Source organism: Equus caballus, chromosome 1, assembly GCF_041296265.1.
Source record: "Equus caballus isolate H_3958 breed thoroughbred chromosome 1, TB-T2T, whole genome shotgun sequence".
Taxonomy (NCBI): domain Eukaryota; kingdom Metazoa; phylum Chordata; class Mammalia; order Perissodactyla; family Equidae; genus Equus; species Equus caballus.
This window is the reverse complement of record NC_091684.1, coordinates 67,200,492-67,225,743: the sequence shown is the minus strand read 5'-3', so window position 1 is coordinate 67,225,743 and position 25,252 is coordinate 67,200,492. Positions and strand designations below refer to the sequence as shown.

General features: G+C 55.1%; 1 protein-coding gene across 28 annotated transcripts in view; it reads right to left on the bottom strand.

Moving 5' to 3' along the window:
* The window catches only part of ZMIZ1 (zinc finger MIZ-type containing 1), a 238,649-nt gene that overhangs the window by 87,163 nt on the left and 126,234 nt on the right, over nt 1-25,252 (bottom strand). For all 28 annotated transcript variants that reach the window (XR_011423454.1, XR_011423455.1, XR_011423446.1 and 25 more), the window contains 3 exons: nt 22,918-23,026; nt 16,633-16,746; nt 9,214-9,319 (listed from right to left, as the gene is read on the bottom strand). Coding sequence is in view for 24 of the 28 variants with exons in the window: in XM_005602517.4 (XP_005602574.1) it covers nt 9,214-9,319; nt 16,633-16,746; nt 22,918-22,977 (280 nt within the window). In the remaining 4 variants the exon portion in view is untranslated. The remainder of the gene's footprint in view (nt 1-9,213; nt 9,320-16,632; nt 16,747-22,917; nt 23,027-25,252) is intronic.

Here is a 25,252-nt window from a genome sequence, read left to right as displayed (position 1 = left end):
CTGTGCCCTGCATCTCCCCGGCGGCTGGGCACTCCTTGGGGGAAACCTGCAGAGAAGCAGGGCGAGCCAGAGCTCTCATCCCACTTCTGCCCTGCTGAGGCCCCCTCCCCACCCCTCACAGCCTCAGTCTCCTCCTCTTCAAGTGAGAATAAGCCTGCCTTGGGGATTTTGGGGGGCTGGACAAGGAAGGCCGTGCAGAGGGCTGTGTTTGTGGGTAGGATTACTGTCATTTCTCACTATTGCACGGGAGCATTCATTTACTTGAAACCCCGAGAGCAGGGACTGTGCATGGTGCATTTATGGAGCCCCTAGGCTTAGTGCGGAGTGGGCCTGGCACAAGAACCCCTTGCCCTGAAAATTCCTGTTTAGTATTTTTTATCTTGAGAGGCATTCTCACACCCATGACCTCATCATTCTTCCTGTAGCCATGAAGGTAGAGAAATGGTGTAGATGCACTGGACTGTGGAGGAAATTGATGCTGGGTAGGGCCCAGCCTGCCCAGGGGAGACGGAGGTAGAGAGCAGCACCCAGGCCCCTGTGGCCTCCTCAAGGCTGCACTCTTTGACTGAGGTACCCTCAAGTGTGGGCTAGGGGTGTGGCCCCAAGACGGCGTAGGTGGTCACAGACCCAGTGACAAAACCACTGCCATGTCAGCTCTCTTCCCACGTTCGAGACATTGCTATTTCAAGGAAGACAGTCTCAGCTCCCTAGATCCCCATCTCCCCTTCTCACTGGCAGAGAGCTGGCCTGGGCTCTAGCTATGAGAAGGCACCTGAAGCTAAACCCAGACAAAGGCCTTGGTCTTTATTTTGACAGTTAGTTTCTAAATGTGACAAGGGAGACTGGTCTGCCAGTTATAGCAGCAATATAAGACATAAAGTTTCCTTTTAAAATTCCCATCTTGAAGTCAAAATAAGTGAGGAACAATATGAAGAATATAATCCTAATATGAATGGGACTGGAATATGGCAGGGATGATGAGGACGGGATGCAAATGACAGAAATTGGGAAAGTGCCTTATTGCCTTATCACTCCCTCTGCTTACTGCCTGCACCACATCTCTGCCTGGCGTCCTTGCCGAGCACCCACGCCCCGACCCTCAGCCGCCCTCAACCCCTCATTGGTGCCAGATGCTCAGTAAATACCTCCTCGTCCCTGACTCTCAGGCTGATGGAGGGCGCGTTCACCAGTCTCCCAGGGCTCCCCGGCAGGTCCCCGCAGCAGCTATCTTGCTGAACAACATGCTTTTCATCGACCTCCTGCCCCTCCTGTCTCACTTCCCCACTGCTCTACTCATGTTTTCAGGGATCCTCCTAAATAAATCACTTGCCCTGGAATCTCTGTTGCAGGGTCTGCACCTGGGGGACCCAAATTCAGACCCACATCATTTGATGGAGGCACCTCCTGCAGCCTCGCCTTTCCCACCAGGAGCCTCATTAATCGCTCCCCTCCCTTGCAGACCACTGTCTCAGCCACACAGAGTTAACCATGGGGCTCCAGCCTAGGGTTGTGAGGGTCCAGCTAAGAGAAGCAGCCCCATCTCGAGAGGGCTCTGCATTGCCCGTCAGGGTCTCACCCTCTGAGCCCCCTGCCATGGGCTGATGCCCTCATCCTCCCACCTGCTCTCATTTGGACAGGCCTGGAAAGCAGATACCCACCAGCTGGGCCTCAGGCAGCCGTATCCTTGCACAGCCCGGCTCTGTTGGGGAGGCAGTGACGAGCTGGTCCCACAGAAGAGCACAGGCAGAAGAGGAGGCTCCCACAGAGCCCTTGGAGACCCAGAGAGGCAGGCTGGGGAAGCGGCGGAGCCAGCCTGGGCAACCGTGCTCCTGTCTCACCTACCCCTCCCAGCTCCAGCCCAACTCCAAAGGAACCCACAAAGACCATCACTGCTTCCGCTTAAAAACAGAGTCTGTGCTCCCTGTAGAAAAGGCAGGAAATAAAGACAGGCTCATCCCCCAGCTAGATAGGCCCATTATCTGTAAATTGACATTTTGGTATATCTCCTCCTGTTTTCTGTCTCCTGTGCCTAAAAAAATGTACGGTTTGTTTTTGCAACTGGTTGAAGTCATACCGAACATACCATTTTGTTACTCTTCTAAGAAAATTACCATTATGTCATAAGCATTTCCACATAGTAATAATTCTTGGGAGAACTTGTTTTTAACGGCTGCAGAGTGGCCGTTGAAATACTCAGCTCCCTTTTCTAGGACCTTGAAGCTGTTTCCAAACCTGCCCCCTCACTGTTTACTCCGGACACCCAGGGGTCGTTGCAGCACCCCTCCCAATTCCTTAGCCTGGGAATGTTGTGTCCACAAACCTTCTGTCACGTGGGCTCCTCCCTACTGTTCTTTCTCTCCAAGAGCAGAGTGAGGCCATTGGATCCCAGACCTCAACCCTCAAGGAGCTGGGGGAGGAGAGGGGAGCCAGGAGCCACAGTGCAGGACAAGCTACCCCACCTGCTCACTCAAGGTCATGCAGAAGGGGGATGGCTCCCTGTTCTTCGGATCTGACTGTCTGGAGGTCCAAGTCCTACTTCTAGCACCAGAAGCCATGTAACCTGGGTCTATCTCTTCCCTGTTGGAGCCTCAGTTTCCTCCTCTATAAAATGGGTGTGTGGGTAAGGGTTCCAGTGGGCTCTTCCACAGCAATGAATCAGCGGGAGGTGAGCGCGTGAACGGGTTTCGTCCTTTAAACAGAGCTGACCGCAAGTCGGTTCCCAGGGGCCTGATGATGAAATCCAGGGCCCTTTTCTGAGTAGGAGCTGACCTGGAGCCCAGAGGCGGCGAGCAGGAGGAAGCCAAATCCCAACCCCATCCCAGCTCTGCTGAGCTCAGATGTGGGCGTGGGGGTTGGCTCCAGGAGGAAGTCTGTCCTGGGCCTTGACAAGGCACCCAGCTGGATGGCCTGGCATTTCAAGCATGAGGGCCCGCCTGCCTGCTCTCTCTGGGGGAGCCAGCAAACGTTAACAAATCCCCTGCATTTGCACCCACCCTGCTGCTCGCTGGACAGCCTCGAGCCGTTTTTCACACAGAACTGCACACAGCTTTGTCTTAGAGAGACAGATCTGGCAGGGTGTCCCTGAATGAGGCCATTTGTCCTCCCCAGTGATGGTGACGATGACGGGAAGGCGGCTGTGTACTCTGGGGTAGAGAGAGGCTGGGGGGAGGGGTGCATGAAAGTGGAAGTAAGAGCCAGGCCTCCAAGAGAAGCTAGGAATGTCCCCACCACCGTGGAGGTCTGAGAGCCCCCCATTCCACAAGGTGGGAGCAAGAAGGATTGTTTCCAAAGACAGAGCAAAATGGTTAATGACTTGCCTTCTCCTGCTTAAGGGGTCCTGAGTAGAAGTGTGTCCCATTCCAACCCTCTGACACGGTGGGACACTCAGCACAGGGCTCCCCAGGTTTGGGGTCTGTTTCTGAGCCCTGGGATTGCTGCACAAGTTGCTGCAGAGGCTCCCTGGGATTGAAGGCTCCAAAGAGGGACCCAGCCCCTCCCGAGCCCCTCCCGAGCCCCTCCTGTGTGGACCACAGGCCACAGACCAAGAGGGGCAAGGCAGGGGCCCCATGACCTTTCTGATTCATCACTTTCCAGCCTGGCCGGCGGCCCAGGGCACGTCTCAGTTCCCTTTCCATGGTCAGCTGTCAGCTCCTCTGGGGGCTGTCAGCACATCAGAGAAACCAGACCAAGCAGGTGTTTGTCGACACACAGCAAGTGATCCACTCTGCTTGGGTTTTCACTCCTGGTCTCACGGCTCATGCTGCTGGATTGTGATATGAGGGTGTGCTTAGAACAGAGAACAGAAACACACATGTCCACAGGGCCCAGCGGGTTTCCAAATGCGGAAAACACTTGAAGTGTCAGACAATGGGGGTAGCACAGCATTCGTCTGAGGGGTCAGCCACCACCCAGTCAGTCATGGGTGTGGGTCCAAGGTTCCCATTCAATGGAAGCCAGGCACTTGACTTGACAGTGCAACTTCCCAAAGAGCAAATGTTGGCACCTAATGTACATTTTTAAAAACCACTGAACAGTCAGACCTCAGATATCCGTGGGCCACATCCAGCCCACATGTGGGTGACTGACATCCACTCTCCACTGCTCATCCCTAAGGAAGGCTGGCCTCCCCTCCTCGGAGGTCTCAGGGGCTGCCTCTTCCAGCCCTGACCTCTCTTCTGAGTTCTCTGGTCCCTTCTGCAAATGCCTGCTGGTCGCTTCTCCCAGGATTCCCCTGGGATGCCCTGGCACCTCCCATACCTGTTGCTCTCTCCACATGTTCCACTCTGCCAACAGCACTGTGCCTCTCCTCTCCCAGATGAGAGCCCAGAGCCATCACTGACCCACCTCAAGGGAGACAGGAGGGGCTCTCTGCGGGGCTCTGCCCTGCCTTGCTGTGGCCTGAGGCAGGGCTCCCCTTCTCTGGGCCCTGGGCCCCCCACCCCCTGGATTCTGGCATTCCCTATTCTATTGTTTTAACATGCCACTGGGCTGCTCACAGGGGTCAGCTGCGGGAACACAGAATCATCCAAGTGTGGATAGTAGCTGAGGCACGTAGAGGACTCTTGGGGACCTTGGACATGGCGACTGCCTGGTGCTTGGCACCCACACAGCCAGCAGGCATGGGCCTGCTTGGTGCCGAGGAGGCTGACATTTCAGCGCTGGCTGCCAAGTTGCTGAGGGCTGGCACGCAGTGGCAGGTGGGGGTGGGGTGGGCGTGCTGCAGCTCGGGGGATGAGGGGAGGCACGAGGCAGGTGACCTTCTGTGCGGAGGCAGGGGAGGGAGAGCTGGCCCCCAAGGACCTTCCCGATGAGGAGGATCCTGATGGGGTATGCGCTTGTGCGCGTGCGAGCATGCAGGCTACAGGCTGCACCAGAACAAAGAGCTGGGGGCTGGGTATCTGAGGGGCCCACGTGGAGACGCCTGGCTGGGTGGTTTGCTGCAGTGTCTGCTCTGCGCTCATGCTCTGTCTCTGTCTCTCTTACAGATACACACACACACACACACGCACACACACACACACAAGCACGCGCGCGCACACGCGTGCGCGCGCTCCACAGCACTGCCCCCAGGCCTGAGCTCCTGTTCCAGAGCCCGCTAGTGCGGGTGCACACAGCCCAGCCCAGCTCCCTGCCATCTCTCCTGACAAAGCACCGAGCCTGGTGATCTCATCCCATGTCTGGCCCCAGCTTGGCCTCCTGACAAGAGACAGACAGGGGGATGGAGCGGGAGAAGGGGTGGGGAGACTGAGGGGGAGAAGGGGAGAAACACCCACAGGCACACACACACAGACATGGTCACCACCACATACACACACATACACGCACACAGCTCCTTGACACACACACACGTTCCCCCCACAGACACAGACACATGCACACACACCACACAGGGCGAAAGTCTGAGAGGCAGCAGGGAAGGGAAAGACAGACTGAGACAGACACACAACCTCAAAGGCCCTCAGAGAGATAGGAGAGGGTGAGACTGGGAAGGTAATCACAAGCCAGTCAGACAGAGTGGGAGCCCAGACCGAGACGGAAAGACAGGAGGGTGAAGAGGCAACACAGGCCTGCTGCAGGAGCTCTGAGGACAGCCCATGTTCTAGAACTGCAGAGGCCGGGCTGGACCTAACTGTGGCCAGTGTGGCCACTACACACACACATCTGAGGCCACAGGGACCATCACAGTTGCACCCAGAGGTGGGGCTATGGAAGGTGCATACAACCATCCACAGACCTCAGGGAGAGATAGCAGTGGGAAACAGCTGTGGTGGGGCAGAAAGGGCCTTAGAGAGGTTGGGAATCACGCTGGGAAAAGACAGACAGAGCCGAGGAGGCAGGCTGGGCAGCAGCATGTACGCGGCATCCACTGCTGTCAGGTGTTGGCCAGGCCCTCACTTCCACGATTAGGGACTCATTTAATCTGCACAGGCAGCCTGTGAGACGGGCACATAATCCTTCTTTACAGCTCAGGCCACAGCTCTGGGAGGTGGGCAAACTGGCGAAATAGGGGCCAGTGCTGGAGCTGCCTCTGGAACTTGGGTCATTGCTCTGCTCCCGTGGCCTCCACCCCTCTCCTGGTCCAGCCTGCTCCCGGCAGGCACTTTATCTCACCAATGAAACCAGCAGTTGAAGTCTTCCCCTTCAGACCGGCGCCCTGCCTTCCCAGGAGATGGGCCAAGCAGGGGGATAGCTGGGATCCTGAGAGCCGTGAGGCCCATACTTCTCAAGAGGGTGGGGGTGGCCTGTGAAAGGTGGTTAGTCACGGCTATTGGTGCTGATGAGGGTTTGACCACCGATAAGGGAATTCAAGTGATAGCTAAGCCACAGGCATTGCTGGGCCTCAGTGTTCTCAGCTGCAGAATGGGTACTGAGAACTCACCTCAGGGCCTAGGGCATATCACATGACTTAATAGACACAATACATGAGAAAGAGCTCTATAAACTGTAAAGAGCTGTGGGTTCAGATGGAAGAAAGAACAAATCCTTTGTTTCAGGAGAAGTGATGCTGGAAATACCACTTAGAGGAGAGTAGGCTGTGCTGGAGAGACTTGAGTGAGGTGAAGGGCGCTCTGGAATGGAGTGGCTGCCCAGCTCCCGCTCCAGAACAGGGGCCTCCTAAGTCTAGGTCCCCAACCAGCCTCAGAGTCAGCTGTGACGGAATGGACAGAGCCTTAGGCCTGGAGTCAGGAGGCCATGAGTTCAAGTCCCAGCTCTATCATTTATGAGCTGTGTGATAACAGGTAAGTCACAAGACCTCTCTGAGCTTCAATTTCCTCACCCATAAATGTAGATAATACCCTGTGTCTCACAAAGCTGGGCATTGCAGCAAATATGAGAAGGCACCCAGCACACGCCAGCAGGAGCATGAGACCCCCCAAGGGAGGGCTGCATAGGGACTTGACCCTCTCCTCCCCGCTGGGGAGTAGCTGGGGCTTCTGAGACAATGTATCCTTCTGTTCCTCTCCTGTCACTCTGGCCACGCTTCCCCTGTCCTGGCTTTGCTTCTGACACATGCCCTGGATTCATCCCTTTCTCTCCACTCCAGATGAAGCAGAACCTTCCTGGTCCAGCAGCCATCCTGATGTCCCCAGCAATCTGCCAACCGACTCTCTGCATCCTCCCCCCAATGCCCCCGCAATCTGTTCTTCTTTTGTGGCTGGAGCGATCTTTGCAAAATGAGAATTTGGCCATGTTCTGGTTACTCTTAGGACAAAGACCACATTTCTCAAGACAGGTGCTGTGTGTCTAACCGCTGCTGACTTCTGCCTCTGGGCTCGTCCTGGGACCACTGCCTTTCTTTTAGTTCTGCTAAAAAGCTGTGCTCCTTTCTACCTCAAGGCCTTTGCACAGGCTGTTTCCTCTACCTGGGAAGGAGCTCTTCCTCCTTTTCTTCACCTATTCAACTCTTACTCAACTTTTGGGTCTTGGGGAAGCCTTCTCCTACCCCCAAGTGGTCTTATGGCATCCCTGACTTTTCCTTCACTGCACTTATCACAGCTCAAATTTACACACATGCACACGCACACACATACACTTGTGGTTATTTGATCACCGTTTTCCTCTCCCTCTAGACCAGAGGTCAGGAAACTATTGCCTATCACCCGCTTTCATAAAGAGGTTTTGTTGGAGCAAGCCCCCTCATTTGTTTACGTACTGCCTACGTTTGCTTTCGCATGGCCTGCAAGGCTGAAACTATTTACTATCTGGCCCTTTACAGAAAGATGTTGCCGACCCTGCTCTAGGCTGTAATTTTCCCGAGGCGGGGCCATGTCTGTTTTACTCCTTATCATAACCCAGCCCTGGCAGGGTGCCTGCACAGGGCGGGCACTTGCAGAGACGTTGATGGATACGTTTCCTGGATAAGTAGCCATTTTTACCTTGTCAAAATTGTATTGACGTAAGTTATTATTAAAACTGCAGATTCCATCAGGAATAGATGTCACTTAGGAGATTCCAAGACCATTTTCTGGCAAACATTTCAATGCAACAGTGAAATCCCAACAGAGGCTGGCATGTCAAGGATCTCAGAGGAGCTATTGGCTAACAAGACCTTCACACACCTTTTATGAGCCACCCGCAGTCAGTACACACAGACTGTGAACATACGTGGAAGGGAGCGCAAACCCACATTCAAGAGATTATGGGCTGAGCAGATTTAGGAAAACACATCATCCTTTAGACAATTTCATTAAGGCTGTTTCTATATATACTCCAAAGAACTGATAGATGAATTCAGAGAAAACGTCCATTTTATTGTTATACAGAGGAAATTGATTTTTTCTTTTTCAATGAATTGTTCTGACTTGATAAAAAATGCTAACAACATCTAGACACTGTGCTTGGCACTGTATCCTAGAACTTAACGACCCCGGCAAGGTAGGTCTCATTGTCATTCCTACCTTCCCAGGGAGACAAACTGAGGCTCAGAGACCACGCTCAGCAAGTGGCAGGGCTAAACTGTCACAGGGCTATGAGAGTTCAAACTTACCCGGCACCCCCTGCTTTTAAGCAAGGTCATGAGGATGGTGGGAAATGTACAGCTGTATCTTGAGTGTGCTCACAGCCCTCACCGACAGAAAGCCGCCTGGTACCCTCCATGGCCTCTGTTTAATATGGGGTCAGGAGGTCCCCTGTAGTGACAAAGTTGCCATGGAGAATACTACACAGAGCAGGCTTTTAGAACTCTGAATGTACTGATTCATTTTTATTTTAATTTGTGTTTTATTTTAAATAAAATTTTTTTGAATGAAAACAGTGGAGTGTCAGGGTTAAGGATGCCAACTCTGGAGTACAGGCCTGGGCTTAAATCCCAGCTCTGCCACTTTGCAGCTGTGTGACTTGGGGAAATCTCTTCAACTTCTCTGAGCCTCTGTTTCCTTGTCTGTAAAATGGGGATGATCACATCACAGTGCTTATGCCAACAGGTCATTGTGGTGAAGAAATGAGACGACGCCCGTCTCCCATTAGCCTGTTGTTGGGTGTGGTGTGTCTTGGGCCCCTCTCTGGCCCTGAGGTAAGAACACTTCCTGAAATGGTGGACAAGCCCCACTTGTGGCCTTCAGAGCCCGGTGGAGGAGCTGCTGCTCCTGGGAGCCTCCTGCCACACCTGGACGAACCGAGGTGCCAGCCGGCAGGGGTGGTGGACAGCCCTGGGTTAGAGTTCGGTTCCCTCTCACCTCCTATGACATCTGTGAGCCCCCAGAGGGCACCTACCGGCAGACTTTGGAGTGAACTTGTCTCGGTTTGCGGCACACACAGCCAGCAGTCTGTAGCCGAGGTCCAGGTCGAACCCTTGCTGCGCTGCCACCCGACTGACCACCTGCCGGCAAGAGGGGGAGGAAGCGCAGGGTGAGTCACTGCCGGAAGCAGGCCTCTGAGTCCAGAGTGATGGATGTGCCCATCTTATAGGTGGGCAGGCTAAGTCAGGTCCCCAAGATCAGGCAGAGCTGGACTCACACTGTGCCTTGTCAGTCACTCAGCAAACACTGATAAGGACCTCCTCTGTGCTGGGCCCTGGGATCCCGGCCCCTGTCCTCAGGGTTTCCAGTCTGGTGATGGGCCTGACCCAAGTCCAGGCCTTGCCGCTTTCAAGGGCTCAAATTTGGCCACATTCTAGAAGTTGGCTGGGGATGCTGTACCACCATGTTTTGGACAGCCCCAGGCCAGGGTCTCTGCTCCACCAGGGCAGCTCTTCAAGCTCCCTTCCAAGTCCCTGGACCCCAGGAAGTCTCCCAAGCCCACTGACCTCCTGCAGCTACCCTGGTGGGGCTCTCGCTATCCTCACTATTCCAGGCACAGTCCCCACCCAGCGGCATTGGCCCCTCCTGAGTCAGAATCTGCACCTAAGGAGAGCACTGATTTAGGACACGCTGTTCCCGTAGAGCTTTGGCTCAGAGCTGCCTATTGGACTGCTAAGGCTTCCCCAGATGGACACGCCTAATGCTCCCCAGTACTCAGCTCCATGCCAAGCGCCCTGCAGCCTCTCAGACTCTAGCCCAGAAACTGCAGGGCTCCTATGCTCGGCCTGGGGCCTTTCTCTAGCACCAAGCACCAGCTCGACATCCAGGAGGCTTCCGGAGGAGCGTCAGTGGAAGTTTGCCAACAGCTGTGTATTTTTGAGGCTGGAGGTCCCACGCATCTCCTGTGAACCTCAGAAGTACAGGCCTGAAGGGGGAGAGGCGAGGGACTGGGAGGGCTGGCAGTCCCTGTGGGGCAGTGTGGGAAGGGTGCTCCTGGGGCCCCATGAATCATTCTGCAGGCTCGCGCCCATCAGGCTGCACTCCTTCACTGCCCGTTCCCAGGTGTCCCATGATGGCCAGATCTGCTCCCTCCTGCCCACCTTCCTCATTTACAGCAGCAAAATTAGGTTTCCTTAGAAGCAGGATGGGCCTTGGAAATGGAGTTGCTTTAGGAAGTAGCTGGGGCAGCCAAGGCTGACTGGGAAAGGAGTGCTCCCAGACGTTAGGCTCATTCTTCTGAGAAGGGAAGACTGTCGTCTGGTCCAGAGACTGCCTGCTCCAGAGGCGCATGGGGGCTCAGGGCGCTCAGGCTGCCATGGGGTTGGGTCAGCCCCTGTAGCTATTGAAATAGGTTTATATTTCAGGGGTTCATTACAAGGGCTTTAGGGCTAAAAAAGAGTGGGAAAATCACTAATCAAGGCCAACCCTCTCATTGAGAAAATACAGACATTTGAGGCCCAAAGAGAGTGTTCCATGGTGAGCCAGGGAGAAGCCAGCGGACTCCCCGCTCCCAGGACCACCAGAGCCCCTTGGAACGGGCCCTGCCTCCCCGCCCTATCTCCTGGGAACCCCTCGGCAGGAAGGGAAGAGGACTTTCTCAGGTCAGAAGCTTTGCTCAGAACCCTGACTCAGAAGGCTTCCGCTCTCCCCTCCTCCTTCCCGCCAGCAGTATCTATTCTGTCTGTGGTCCTCACGGCACCTCCCCTCACCACACACCGTGTTCCAGAGTCTCTGGGCCACCCCAGGACAGGGGAATCCTCACTGTTAGTCTCACTGTCTGAGCAGAAGAACCAAGGCCCCTAATTCTTCATGGCCTGTTGAATATTTCAGGTCTGGTGACAGATACTCTCTGGAGCAAGCAGAAGGATTCTAAAAGGGTCACTTCAGCTCAGATGTTGACTATGGCACCCTCCCTCTTTGGTGGCAGAGCCTTGGGGTGGATGCAAGTGAGCACACACAGTTTGTTTAGACTGGTGCATCAGTGAGGCTGCTGTTTGTAGGAAACTTCAACACGGGCAAGTAGTGTAATGAGAATGCTGGCTCCCAGGTACGAGGGCTAAGTAAAGGCTTTGTAAGCAGTGAAGTGCCAAATTCTCACAACAGCTAGGCAGCATTATTATCTCTGTTTTACAGATGAGGAAACTCAGGATGAATAACAGCCCCAGTTACAAAGCTTGTCTGTGAGAGAGTCAGGAGTCGATCTGATCCCGGGTGACAAGCTACAAAGTCTGGGCTCTTTGCATGACAGTGCTTCTTTTTCAGCCCACAGAAGGTTAAGGCCATAACCCTCCTGACCTGCAGGAGAACCCTCAGGCCCTGGGTTGAGGGCAGGAAGGCAAAGGTCCCTCTGTTTGGCCGATACTGGCTAATTCAGTTGCTCTGGTTTAAAAAAACAAACAAAAAACTAGCTAAATGAGAAAGAGAGGCCTGGTGCAGGTACCAGGTCTGTTCTGCAGGCCTGGGTGTGTCTCTTATCACCAAGTCCCCTGAGCCCTAGCATTCAGAAGGGTCACTAGCTCCAACAGCCTCCTTTCACCTTGGCCCAGAGAGGACAGGGCCTTGCTGAAGGTCACACAACACAGGTGTGGCAGAGTGGACTCAGCTAGACCCTGTGACCCAAGGGTGCCTCATATTCACCCCCTGGCTTCCTTTGGCTCAGCCTGAGAAACCTCAGGAAAGTCCTGTCAGGTAGGTCTGGCAGGTGATGAGGAGGGTGGGCTCACCCAGCAGTCTGCTGTGTTTCAGAGAAGGCTTCTCCCACTCCAGTGGGCATGGCGCCCTCAGTGGCCCCTCCACCACAAAGGCTGGGGTGAGAAGCAGAGGGGCTGCTGTCCTCTGCTGGCTACCCAGGCCCAGCCAGCTCGGCCTAGCCTGCAAGGTGCTCAAGCTGTCCTGCAGGGCCTGGCTATCTGACACCTAGACCCTGGGTCCCAGGGGAACACACAGGTCAGGAAGTCCAGCCCCTTATGCCACAGAGAGGGAAACTGAAGCCCAGAGATGAGAGAGGGGGCATGCTCAAGGTCATGTGGCCAGTTACGTTAGTCCCATAAAGGGAGTGTGTGGCCCTGAAAAGCCGGGAGGTTCCCGGCCATGAAGCAGGACAGGTTGTCTGGGAGACACTAGAGAATATCCTCTGAGGCAGTCAAGGGAACTGAAGGCACGCTGGGCCTGTGCTCCAATCCTGTTCCATCCTATACTGTGCAACCTAAAGCAAGTTACTTAACCTCTCTGAGCCTCAGGTTCCTCTTCAGTAAAGGTGCAGGGACATCCCCCATTTCCAGGGTTCTATGTGATAGATTCTGACAGTTCCATGTGTCCCAGTTCTGTCTCATGAGTGTAGCCTAAGGCCCTTGGGGCAGAGCCCTCATTTCCACTTTGGTAACAGTTTCTATGCAGAGGTGGGCAGGTATTTATGGTGGTTACTGCTGCAGCGGCTTTGGAGTCAGGCATAAGATGGGGTTCCTGTTCTGCCACTTACTAGTTGCTCTACCTCACCTAAGTGACTTAACCTCTCTGGGCCTCAGTTTCCTCATCTGTGAAATGGGTACAAAATGCCCTCCTTGCAAGAATGCAGCCAGGACCGGGCCCCGCTCCACGAATGCTGCTTGTGGACGTGCGCCCAGGCTTTGGCAGTGCCTGCCTCGAGGGTGTGGGAGCCCCACCGGGGAGATGGGAGGGCACTGCTGAGGCGCCGGCTCTTCTGCTTCCCTCTCCACCTCCTCCCGTGCCTGCCTCCCCTCTCCTCTACTTCAGCTGCCTGAGCCAAGGATATTCCACCTCAGGGAGGAAGAAGGAACGACTCCAGAGAGGCCTGCTTTTTATGAGGACACTCAGAGAAGGGGTTCAGCCCTGCTGCTACGGGAGGGGCTGGGGTGTGAGTTGTCATGTGGTCAGGAAGAATCTGGTCCTGAAAAGGAAGTGGTGTCTGGGCTCTCGCCGCTCGGCTGGGGCCCTGGGGCTCCTGCACTGTGGCATCCTGGGGTCAGAGTGCATGAGGCGGCGGGGTAGCCTGGGGGCTGCCAGAGGCCTGAAGGGCTCCTTACCCCAGGGTCTGGTCCCGGGGCCACAGCCTCTCACTAGAATTGTGCCTGAGCTTCTTAGAAGCCAGTATGGCAAAAATGTGTCCCTTCACTGCCTGAGGCTAAGTGGTTTTTAATTTATATCCTCTAAGTAAGCCGGATCCAGAGGAATTTGTTTCCAGAGGTCGCCTCCCAGGGGATCGCGGTAACCTAGAGTGCTCAGGCTGCACCCAGATCAGGGGGTAAATGTGTATGTGGGGGGAGGGGGGTTGGCAGCCTTGCCTAGCCTAGGCCCCTTGGGATCTCTGACCTCCCCCACCCCACCCCTCTCCATGTGGCATGGCTGGGGTTGAGGATGCCCAGGGGGATGGGAGGATGGGCTGCAGGGCCCTGGGCCTCTTGGGGGTCAGGGGTTCCAGCCTGGGACTGTAGCAAGCTGCTCCCCATCTCTGTTGCTTTGTTTGTAAAACAGGGATGATGCTCCCTTCCCTGCTCGCATTCAGGGATGCAAGGAGACCATGCCCAGGAAAATGTCTTGGGCACCGAGGTGGCTTCTATGACCCTCCACCCCATCCTCTCCTGCTGCTGGTTCTACTGAGCTCCAAGGGACAGTCAGACACTGGTCTCTGCACCTGTGGCCAGTGGGCCAAGGGCTCCTTTCTGGATTAGCAGCAAGCTCAATGCTAGCTGGGTCATTAGGGATGCCAGGACCCTCTCAGGGCTCAAAGCCAGCCATTCAACCAAGTGTATGCCTGAAGCTGGGGTGCTATGAGGAGAGGCCCAGGAGAGCTGGCCCTGTGCCTTTTTCCACAAAGTTTCCCAGCCTGGGAAGCTACGGACTTCTTGCTGTCCATCAGATCCTACAAAGTCCTCCCTGGGCTCCCTCCTTCAGGAAGACCTCCGTAATCCCTCCATCCTGCCCTTCATGGATGCTCTCCTTCAGAGCTCCTGTCCTCACACAAATCATATCCCATCACTTACCTGCTTAAGACCTTCAAGGGCTCCCCATGCCCTTCAAATAATATCCAAACTGCTCTCCCTTAGGCTGCAGGCCTTAGCTGGTCTCTCCTTCCCTCTTCAGCCTCATCTTGTATCCCTCTCCCTCTCCTGGGCTCTGGCTGAGACTTCTTTCTGTTCCTTGAACAAATCGAGCCTCGGGGCCTTTGCATTAGCAGTTCCCTCTGCCTAGAGCACCCTTCCCTCTCATCTTCTCTGGCTGACTCCTTCTTGCCATTCAGGTCTCAGCTGGAGAGCACCTCCTCAGGAGACTTTTTCTGACCACCGCCTGGCCCCCTCCCTCAGGGCACTGATCTAGGTCCTTATTTCCTCCTTCAGTGTTTGGTGTCAGCTTCCCCCACCGGGAGGTAAGCTGCTGGAGAAAGAGGTCCATCGGGTGCACTGTACTTCTTCCTGGCCCACAGTGGAGACTCAATGAATGCTTGTTGAAGGAACAGATGAATAACAGGACCAGGGCAGGGCCAGTTACTGGTCATCTCATGCCCACTGGCCCATCCAGCCTGGCCAGGGCCATTGTCTGAGTCAGCCTCAAGTCCCCACGTCCCAGGCAGGGCCAGGCTCGGGGCAGGGTGCTGGGGGATCATGGCAGCCAGTCTGGCCACACGTTGTGCATGGTCGCCACCTCTTTCTTCACTTATGGCTGCCAGCAGCTGGAATGGGAGTTTGGGGCCTCTAGTAACATCTGTCCCTGCCTGCAGGGCTTAGCCTGAACCAGGGTTCCCACAAAGAGGATTAAGGGAGCCGGGGAGGGGGAGGAGAGCAGTGAGCTGGAGGATGAGGAGGACTGGGCAGTGCAGGCGGCTGCCTGATTTGGCCTGGTGGCCCTGAGGGAGCCAGATGGTGTTGGCTTTGGACAAATGGAGGAGCCCTGGGAGGGTCCTGGCTGCACCCCTGCCTGGCATCCTTAATGACCAGGAGCATCCTCTCTCGAGGCAGATGGTTCCGGGCTTGAATCCCAGGTCTGCTTCTAACTGGCTGTGTGCCCTTGGGCAGTCCATCACAACTAGTCTCAATGTCCTTCTCTATACCATGGGGAAGCTAGGAGGACCAGCCTCTGTGAGCGGGTATGAGGAGTCAGGGAGAAGGCACACACAGCAGGCCAAGCTCAGTGTCCTGCACAGAAGGGGTGCTTTGTAGTGATGGCCCATGGTAATGTCACTATTCCTTTTGCTCCAGGCCAGGGCCGTGTGGGACCTCTCACCTCCCTCCTGTCTGGGGCTTTTTGGGAAACTCGGTGCCCCTGTACTTCACCTACTGTTCCTGCCTGGCCAAGCATCCATCTTGGCCCCTCCTCTCCAAGCCTTGGGGTAGCCGGACTCCCCAGCAATCTGTTTACTCACATTCTCTTCAAAGCTGACTCAGGGGCCGGTGAGCAGCTGCCCTCACTGGCCGCCAAGGCTCCCTCACACTTATGGATGCAGGTTGTGTGGCTGGGGACATTCACAGCCTGTGAGCTCCTTCCATTTGGCCGTCAGACTGCAAGCTCCTGAGCTTGGCAAATCGTGCTGCAAGCTCTGGGCCTGGCCTGTGCCCAGCCTGTACCCTAGACCCTGACAGTGCTGAGCAAATTTCAGCTCTCTGGGTTCTGTGGTACCTCTGGGTCTTTGCGTGTGCTGTTCCATGTGCCTAGAACGCGCTTGCTCTCCTCAGCTGCTTGGTAACTTCTACAGATATAGAAGTGGCTTCTTTTCTCAGTTTTCCACAAGCCACCCCACCTCACACACGGCTGATGTTTCTATTCTCTGTGCTGCTTCATCTTGGACACGATTCTCTCAGCCATCTCCTTCCACATCTGTCTCCCTGACTAAAGAGGGAATCAGGCTTGGCAAAGTCTTCCTCATCCTTGCTTTCTCAGGACTGACAGAGGGGATTGTACATGGTAAATGAGGGATCAATCAGTGTGTATTTGGATTGATGGGTGGATGTAATAGGAGCTCAGTAAATGCTTCCATGAATGGATGCATGACTGTAAACAGAGATCAACAGATGTTTACCTCAGTGAACAAATGAAAGACTGGAGAAACAGATAGCTGAAAACCTTCAAGAGACTCTCTGCTTTGCTTTTGTTGGAACATTTACCCCCATCAGACTTGGACCTCGCCAAAGTAGGCCCTGTCTTTCTCATCAAGTGTGGGGAACCCACATCATCCATGGGGACACGTCTCCCCATCAGACCATGTTCCCTGAGGGCGTATGCATGTCAGGGGTGCACAGAGAAGGCCAACACCCTTCTAGCACCGGTGTTGCCCTATCTCTCATCCCCATGTATCTGTGGCCTCTTGGACACCTGGACAGGCACGCTAGGTCCCAGCCATCCTCCCTGGGCGCAAGCACAGGCAGGGACGCTGCAGACTCACCGTTAAACAGCCCATGAGGCTCTGCTCGAAGGGCCTCTGGAAGGCTCGCGGGTCTCCACACCAGTCCAGCAGCTCCGTGGCAGCATTGTGGAAGTTGGCTGGGTTCTGCAAGTGCTGTGGGAGAGGGAAAGGAGGCAGCATGAGGCTCCAGGAAAGAGGCTAGTGGAGGTAGTGGGCGTCTGGGGTGGCCAAGACCGCAGGTCTCACTGGGGAGGAGACTCACAGAAAGGGACAGGATTAACAAGCTTTCCCCAGCTCCCTCTATCTCCTTCCCACTGCATCTCCACGCCCCACCCCCCAATCCCTGGCAGGATGGGGATTAGCAGCACAATTGCAAAGAGAGGAAAACCAAGGTCGAGAAAAGGGCAACGATATTAGATATTAGATATTAGTGTTTTCTGGACCCTGGCAGTGGGGGGAGGTGGACCCTGCAGGGTTCAGGAGGTGGCACCTGGCTCCCATATTTAGGGGCTGGCTCTCCCTGAGCCAGGACAGGCTAGCCCTGGAGATTCCTTCTGGGTGAGGCCCCCTGCTAATCCCACCACCACAGCCCAGGTTTAGATGCCCACCAGCTCTGGCTTCAGGGAAGGCTCTGCCGTAGCCAAAGAGGGTGGGGGCCTGAGGGACAGAAAGAGGCCTCCAGGCCAAACCCAGCTGGGCAGGTGGACTAAAGCACACTGTGCCCAGGTTACTGTCACACCGTGGTCTGGTGTGCATGACTTAGCGATCCCAGTTTCCCAAACACAGATTTCTTGGGTCCAGGCTGGCTTGGTTCAGGGGCTGCTGGCATTGTTGGGAGGAGTCCCAGGCCCGAGCTCAGGCCCCTCCCAGTCAAGGGGTCTGAGTCAACAGAGACTGAATTCTGGAGCCAAGGCCTCTAGATCTTGCTTCACACCTAGGCCATGGGGCTGATGGGTTGGAAGGGTGGCTTCCACGGCCACTCCTCCTTTAACACGTATCAATGTTTTTTCAGGCCACGCTAGTTAGGCACTGAGCCCAGGGTCACAGAGCAGGTTGGGGCGGAGCTGGGATTCCAGCACTAGGTATGAGTGCCTGTGGGTCCTCTAGCGGGACACCTAAAGGATGTCCCCAAAGGTCAGAGTGTAAGCCAGGAGCAAAGGAGATGGTGGCACCTTCTGAGGTCCCTGTGGCCTTGGTGCTGGGAGAGACAGGGAACAGGAGCTGCCTCCAGGGCAGTCGCTCTATCCCAACTTGCAGCATGAGTCAGCCTTGGAGCCAAGGCAGGGAGGGGTGTCAGGAGCTGCCAGCCCCCAGAACTGGGAGGGACACAGAACGTGCTGTGTCAGCCCCTGTAGGGCAGGGGTCCTGGGGTCATACTGCCTTCACCTCCTACTAGCTGCCTGGAGTGGTCCCTCACCTCTCCCAGCTTCACTCGCCCTATCTGTAAAATGGGGATGGCAGACCATGGCTTGGGGATGGACATTTTTGCTTCTTTCACTTAGGGTTTCCTGACTATTATTACAAGGTGGCTCATGCAAGGCAAGATATAAAAATGGATGGAAGAAAGTGAAACGAATTAGAACATCCTCCCTCGGTAGGAGATGGGGAGAGGGAGAGATGAAGGAAAGAAAGAGGGCAAGCACACAGCCGCACAGCCCTCTGCCACGGGGCTGTGGTGAGGATTCAGCAAGAGGAGGCTTCTCCGGTCCCTGGCAACGCGCCTGGTGCATGGGGTGCTCCCCCATGGGGCAGCCCTTGGCTCTGACGCTGTCTGCCAAAGGCGACCCTGGAAACTCAGCTGCCCTCGGCAGCGCTTGGCCCAGCTCCACATGGAGCTCTTCCTGCAAAGGCAGAGCTCCCTGCACTTGATCTGCGGAACACAGGAGGAACTGCCACCTACAGAAACATGCCCTTTGAGAGGGCAGCAGTGGGTCCTTACCTCTGCCTCCTGTGCCCTCTCTCTAAGATGTGCCCTCTCCACGGCCACGGGTGGCATCCGGGCTTCATGTGGAAAGCCATGCAAATCGGCAAATTCCCTGCCCAGCAGCCTCCCTCTGCTAACCGAATTATTCCATTTATTTACATGATGTCACACCCAATTAGCACGGTCAGCAGCTGTGCACGCTGTTCTCAGAGCTACCCACCCACAGCACCGCAACCCTTGGCACCTCCACCCTTGGGCCTCTGAGCTCCCAAGTGGCCTCCAAGGCCAGTCCCAGGGGCCCAGTTTTATTCTGGCTCCCAAGCACCCAGCCTTTCATATCTTGTCAGCCCACCTCTGGCCTTCTCCACTCGCACCCCCACCAGTTCACCTGGCCTTCAGCTTGGGCTCTGGTGATCACTTGTGGGTGCAACTCATTAGGAGAAAGAATATCAGGCATCCCATCCAGTGGTTATTGCTCAGTGGCTCTGTGGCCTTGGCAAAGCCCCCTCCTCTCTATGCTTTTGTCACCCATGTGGACTATGAGGTGGCTGGACTGTACAGAGAGACTGAGCGATGCAGTGAAATGGGCAGGACAGACCTGGACAAACCCCATCTCAACCACTGATCCCCAGAGCCCCGGGGACATTCCTAGGCTTCAGGTCCTTTGTTTGTAAAACGGGGCGATGACAGCTTGCAGGGCTGCTGCAAAGTGTAGAAACAATATATGTAACACCATCCTCATGACAAAGCAGGTGCCAGATAGAGACTGCTATTGCTCTGCATGCCAGGACCTCTCTACGCTTTCTTCTTTCTCTGACGAGCTGCTTGAGGGCAGAAACAGCTCCCTGTCCACCTCTGGAACCTTAAAGATAGTCACAAGGCCAGGCCCATGCAGTAATGGGTGGGGAGCAGTTAACTGTCCAAACTGGTCTATCTGCTGTGCAGGCCGGCAACCTGACCCCTTCAGAACAGGTCCCCAGCAGCATGTAGAGGGGCAGGGTTGAGTGGGGCGAGCTTGGCCAGCCTTTGATGGTCTGGGGATGGGAGCACAGATTTTAATCATAGGCAGAGGCTCCTTTGGCTGTGGTTGTTATTGGACACTAATACCCTGTCCCCCACCAGAAAGCCTGGCTCCACAATTCCTCAGAAGATCTGAGCTATATCCACTGGCCACTGAGTCTATTGGGGCAAGAGTAGGGAATACCAGTGTCCAGACTAGGGACTGGTTACCTAGAGCAAGTGATGAATGCATCTTCTTATCAATCCATTTGTGAATCAAATGATCTATCTATCCATCCACCCATCCGTCCGTCCATTCACCCACAAATGAATCAGTTTATCCATCCATCCATCCATTTGCCAATCCACCCATTCATCAATTCATTACTTTATCCATCAATCATCCATCCATTCATCTACCTACCTATCCATCCAGAATTTATCTAGCCACCCACTCATCCATTCATTCACCCATTTATCTATACATCATTTATAGCCACTCATCCATCCACCCACCTATCTACCCATCTATATGTCCATCTATCCACCCACCCATTCATTCTCAGCTATCCACTTATGAGTCCACCCCTCCTCTGCTCCCCCCCAACATACTTGGGGCCCACCCTGGGCTGGGCACTACGCTAGACTCTGTTGAGTTGAAGATGAATATGGCACACCCTCTGTCCCCAAGGAACTTAACCTAGTGGGAGACCTGACATATGCCCCCCAGGGCCTATAGCTCAAGAGAAAAAGAGCAGGATGGGTGAGGTAGCTGGGTGCCCAGGAGGCACTGGGGCTCAGAGATGATGGGGTGCAGATGGTCAGAAGGGCATCTGGGGCTTAGGGAGGCTTCTGGGCAGGAATTAGCTGATTTGCACAACTTTGCACATGAGCCCAGATGTGCCTGTGACCTCTGAGTGGGGCATGTTGTAGAGAGGGCACTGGTTCTCCTGAGAAAGGGGAAGGCAGCAGAGCCAGAGCCCAGAGGGAAGATGGGTAACAAGGCGTTTGGGGGAGAGCAAACGCCAGCAATGGCTAGAGCCAGAGTGGGCTGGGGAGGGAAGGCTGTGCCATAGAGGTGAGGCAAGGCCGAGAGTCCAAGGCTAGGAGGCCCCTGATGGAAGCCACGGCCCCACCAGCCAGAGGCAGGCACAGCCAGCACATCAGTCACCCTCAGAGCATGTGGACCTGCTTGTCTTTCTCTTCTGATTAGGATACAGGATGTCTGAGAATCAAAAGTCTCCAGCCAGCCACGGCTGCCCTCTGTGGCAGCTGTGGAGCAGACAGACATCAGTGAGGAGCTATGTCTGACCAGAGGTGTGGGAAGAGGGACGTGGAGGACACAGGGAGCTATGGAAGACCCAGAAGCATCTGGACAGCCTGTTTACCCTCACAGATGCGCCACTGTCTGGCCCAAATGCAGAGCTCTGTGTGTGTGTGTGTGTGCGTGTGTGTGTGTGTGTCCGCAGGCGCACACATGTGGGACAGGCTGGGGCTGGGCAGTGAGGCAATCCCTGGCCTTCAGCTACTCCAGCACTCACTGGCTGGGTGTCCATTATGATGCCCATTGTACAGACAAAGTCAGGTGAAGTGGCAACTTAATCAAGGCCAGGGAGCTAGTAAATGGTGGACTGGAGACTCAGGTTCGAGGACCGGTAAATCTGAGGCCCATGTGCCAGGATTCGAGAGGGCTGCTCCTGGGTGGGCGCCTGTCCACAGTGGACCCCTGGGAGGCCCAAGGGAGTAAAGGGGACCCTGATTTCTGGTGATGCAGAACAGGGTGGGGAGAAAAACAAGCTGTGAGCAGGTCTCAAGAAGAGCAGCGTGCCTGGCACATAGAGGGGCTCATGCATGGGGGGACATGACTATTGTTGGGAGGCGAAGGCCACTCACAGCTGATCCCTTATGGGCAGGAGAAACTGGGTCAAAGGCAGACCTGGGAGAGAGCCCTGCAGAGCCCCGAGGAGGAGGAGGAAAGGGCAGAGGGAGGAGGGGGTGCATTGCCTAGTTTCTATTCTATGACGGTGAGCAGAAGTGTAATTGGTGTTCAGGAGAGCTGTTCAGGCTGAGTTCAATCTGTAACAAGTCTTCTTCAATTTCCTCTCCTCAGACCTTGCGTGGCTTCTGAGAGTGCTCTGCTTGATGCCAATGAGAAGACACACATCCCTTAGTCCCACAGACTAGCCACAGCTCCACTGGGCCCAGGCGCTCAGGGAGAGCAGGCTGGGTGGAGCTGAGGCTGTGAGCTCTGCACTGCGGGGTCCTGAGGCTGGCAGTCTATGCAGGTTACCTGAGCTTCTTGCTGAACCCACCTAAGCCAGGGGCCTTACCCCAGCACTCCCCTCCCTGTTGCTGAGACACTGAGGACAACAGCCCCAAATGCTACTAGCTGATCACCTGCCGTGTGCCAGGGCTGGGCTATGTGCTTCACCCAAATATCCTCACATCATCCTACGAGGTCAGTCTTATTGGCCCCATTTGACAGAGGGGAAAACTGAGGCTCAGAGAAATGAAATGACAGGCCCGAGATTGCTCTGCGGGTACATGGAGGAGTGAGTATTCGGGTTCAGGTCTCCCTGGTGCCAAAGCCCAAGCCCCCTCCACCATATCTGCCCCTTCCTGGAGTACAATAACACTCTGGAGTCTGCACAGATCGTGCCATGCTGGGCTCCAGGGAGGCTGAGCCTAGAGGACAGGCGCATCACTGCTGACCACCACTAAGGGGTGCCCGCCTGCCCACCAGGCCTCAAACTGTCTTGTTAATGTGGGGGCTGCTGAGCCCATTGTGAAGGGTTCCCCACCTCCCAAGAATCCAGGGTACTGATGGTCAAATCGCCTCTTGAGCCTGGTGTGAGCATCGGCAGGAGGGGGACACCGTCACCCTCAGGGACGAGGCCCGCCCAGCACAAGTGGGGCTGGGCTGTATAACCTCAGGTGACTCCCTTCCCCTCTTTGCTCCTCAGATTCCTTTTCTGTAAGACAATCTAATTCCCGACGACCTTTCCTGTTCTCTCTCTTTATAGAGAACCACTGGCACAGAGGGGCAGGGAGCGTAGGTCTGGGATGGAGGTTAGGCACTTCACTGCATCCTCACAACAGCCCAGAGCACACAGCAGAGCCCAGAGAGTCACACAGCTGGGAAGGGAGGGGATGGACAGGGCAGAGCCAGTATTTGAACCCAGATGCGTGTGATTCCAGAGTTAGGTTGGTCCATACCAGCAACGCTCTCACAAGCTGAGTGGTCAGGGAGCCCCAGGCAGTTGCTCCTCACCTAGCATCACGTCCACACCATGCCCTGGATGCCCAGCTACAGTGTAGGCTGGCACCTCTGCTGCTCTGCCCACCTTGCCTGCTCTGCCCTCCCCAGCTGCCAGGCAGCGGAGCCCATGCTACACACCCACCTGCTTGATGCACTGCAGTCGGTCATTGGTCTGCTGGATGTGCCTGTCCATAGAATTCATTCTGGCTGTTTCACTGCTTTCTACCCGAGAGCCATGAATGTTGTCCAGCCTGTGAAGACAGAGGAAAGAGGGTGTCACTGGGGTCTCGCCAGGCCTGCCAGCCTCACAATTACCCTCTGGCCCCAACACTGACATGCTGGCCCCACTGGCTCCAGGAAGGTTCCAGGACCCTTTTTGCAACATGGAGCCCTCTGCCCCAGGCAGCTCTGAAGCTGAGAGAGGGACCACAGCCCCAGCTGCCCAGGCAGCCCTTCCCCACTCTTAGCCCTGGGGGAGCCCCATCTGGGCTGAGGGCAGGATGTTGTCCTGGGTGTTCTCCGTGGGTGGCTCATGTGAGCACTAGGCAGACATGTCCACCATGGGATGTGGAACTGCACACTCAGGTGCACGCATTTCTACACACGTGTGTGTGTTAGCTGGTGGTGGTGGGGACAGCAACCCTATCTTCAGATTCCTGGCTCAGGGCTTAGCCCCCTCGATGTGGCTGCGTGTGTGCATGTCCTGCGTGTTTGTGTGGATCTTCCAACGTGATGACCTTCACTGCACGTGTGGTTAGATGCAGCAACCCTGTTTTGGGTGCTATGTGCTCTCCTCAGTCCCCCAGGCTTTAAGAGTTCTTTACGCTTTACAGCCCACTCACAATTCCACTGTTTCCCTTGGCCCTCCTGGAAAGAAGAGGGCAGGGATTAGCATCATCTCTCTTTGTCAGATAAGGAAACTGAGGCTCAGAGAGAGGAAGCCAGTTATCCAGGGTGGCACAGTGAGCCAGTGTCAGAGCCCAACCAGGAGCCAGGGCCCTAACTGCTCCACATGGTTGGGGTGCATGGGTGTCCTGGTCACCAGCTCACCCCTCCTGAATGGCAGTGGGCCTCACGAACATTCACATCAGTGCAAGTGTCTCTCGGGTGGTGATGCTAAGTAGAGGAGGCTCCTTTAGCTCCAGAAAGCCCCTGGAGACCCCAGGCCCCTCCAGGGAGGCAATGATGGCAAAGGCAGAGATGCAGATAGTCACAGGGGCAGAGAGATGGAAAGAGGAGAGAGTGTTCAGCTCCAGTCCACCCACTGCTCAGGGGTCCAGGTCCTTGGGCCAAAGCAGAAGTCCACCCCATGCTGGCTGGGTTTGCCCTCCCACAGCCCAAGTGTCATCACAGGCTGCAGACACATGGGTCAGACACAGGGTGCGGAACAGAGGCCTATGGCCCCTGCCCTTCTCTGCTATCCTGAGACACTGTGCCCCAAAGGTCCCTCATCTCCAGCCACGTCTCTCGAGGCCCCACATACGGGGTATTTTCCATAGGCTGAGCCTCTGCATTCTCTCCTTTATCCTCATGCCTATTCCTTAAGACTAGAATTATCTTCATTGTACAGATGAGGAAGCTAAGGTCCCGAGATCTGCCACGTCCCCATGGCTAGGAGGAGCTTGGACTGTGTCCGTCTGCCAGTCTGTTTCCATGTCCTGGCTCTGCCTCCAGCACGAGCACCCTGAGTGAGGGAATCAGCAGCAAGCCTGGCCCCGGCCTGGGAAGAAAGCCTGTTCCTCCTCCAAGGAGCTCTTCACTGCACAACTCCTTTACCACACTTCTTATTGTCCTGTTTGTGCTTGAAAAGGCAACTCACTTGTGTGGTTCAAAAACCAGAAAGTCCACAAGGGTATACAGTGAAGCGCTGGCTCTGTCCCTGGCCCCCAAGAGCCCTTCCTGGGAGAACCAGCGTCCTCAGTCTCGTTCCAAGGGTCTCATCTTGGAGAAGCCAATATCTACATGCACTACGCCCTGCCACTCCTTTTTTAAAAAACATAAAACGATCGCCTTCTATGCACACGATCTGGACCTTGCTTTTTCCTCTTAATAATATCTCAAAGTTTATTCCACATCAAGACATAAAGAGCCTTTCCATTTTTTAATGACTGTGCAGCATTCCAATGTACAGATGAATCATTTATCCAACTCACATCTGAATGTCTCCGGCTGCCAGGTGCTGTGCTAAGGCCTGAGGCCCCAGACAAGGCCCTTCTGCTCAGGGGCTCACACTCCAGCCTGAGTAATGAAGCCTGAAGCTGTCTCCAAATTTTATTATTGCCAAACATCTCTAGTCTTCACTGTCTATCCATGCATGCCTCCAACTCACCGAGTAAATACTTTTCAATATCTATATTATGCTGGGTCCTGTGTTAGATCTACAGGAAATTCAGAGATTAAAATGAAATAATTCATTCCTTGTCTTCAAGGAACTCTTGGCCCAAGCCTATAGTCACTCCAGGTCACCTAGCAGGTGA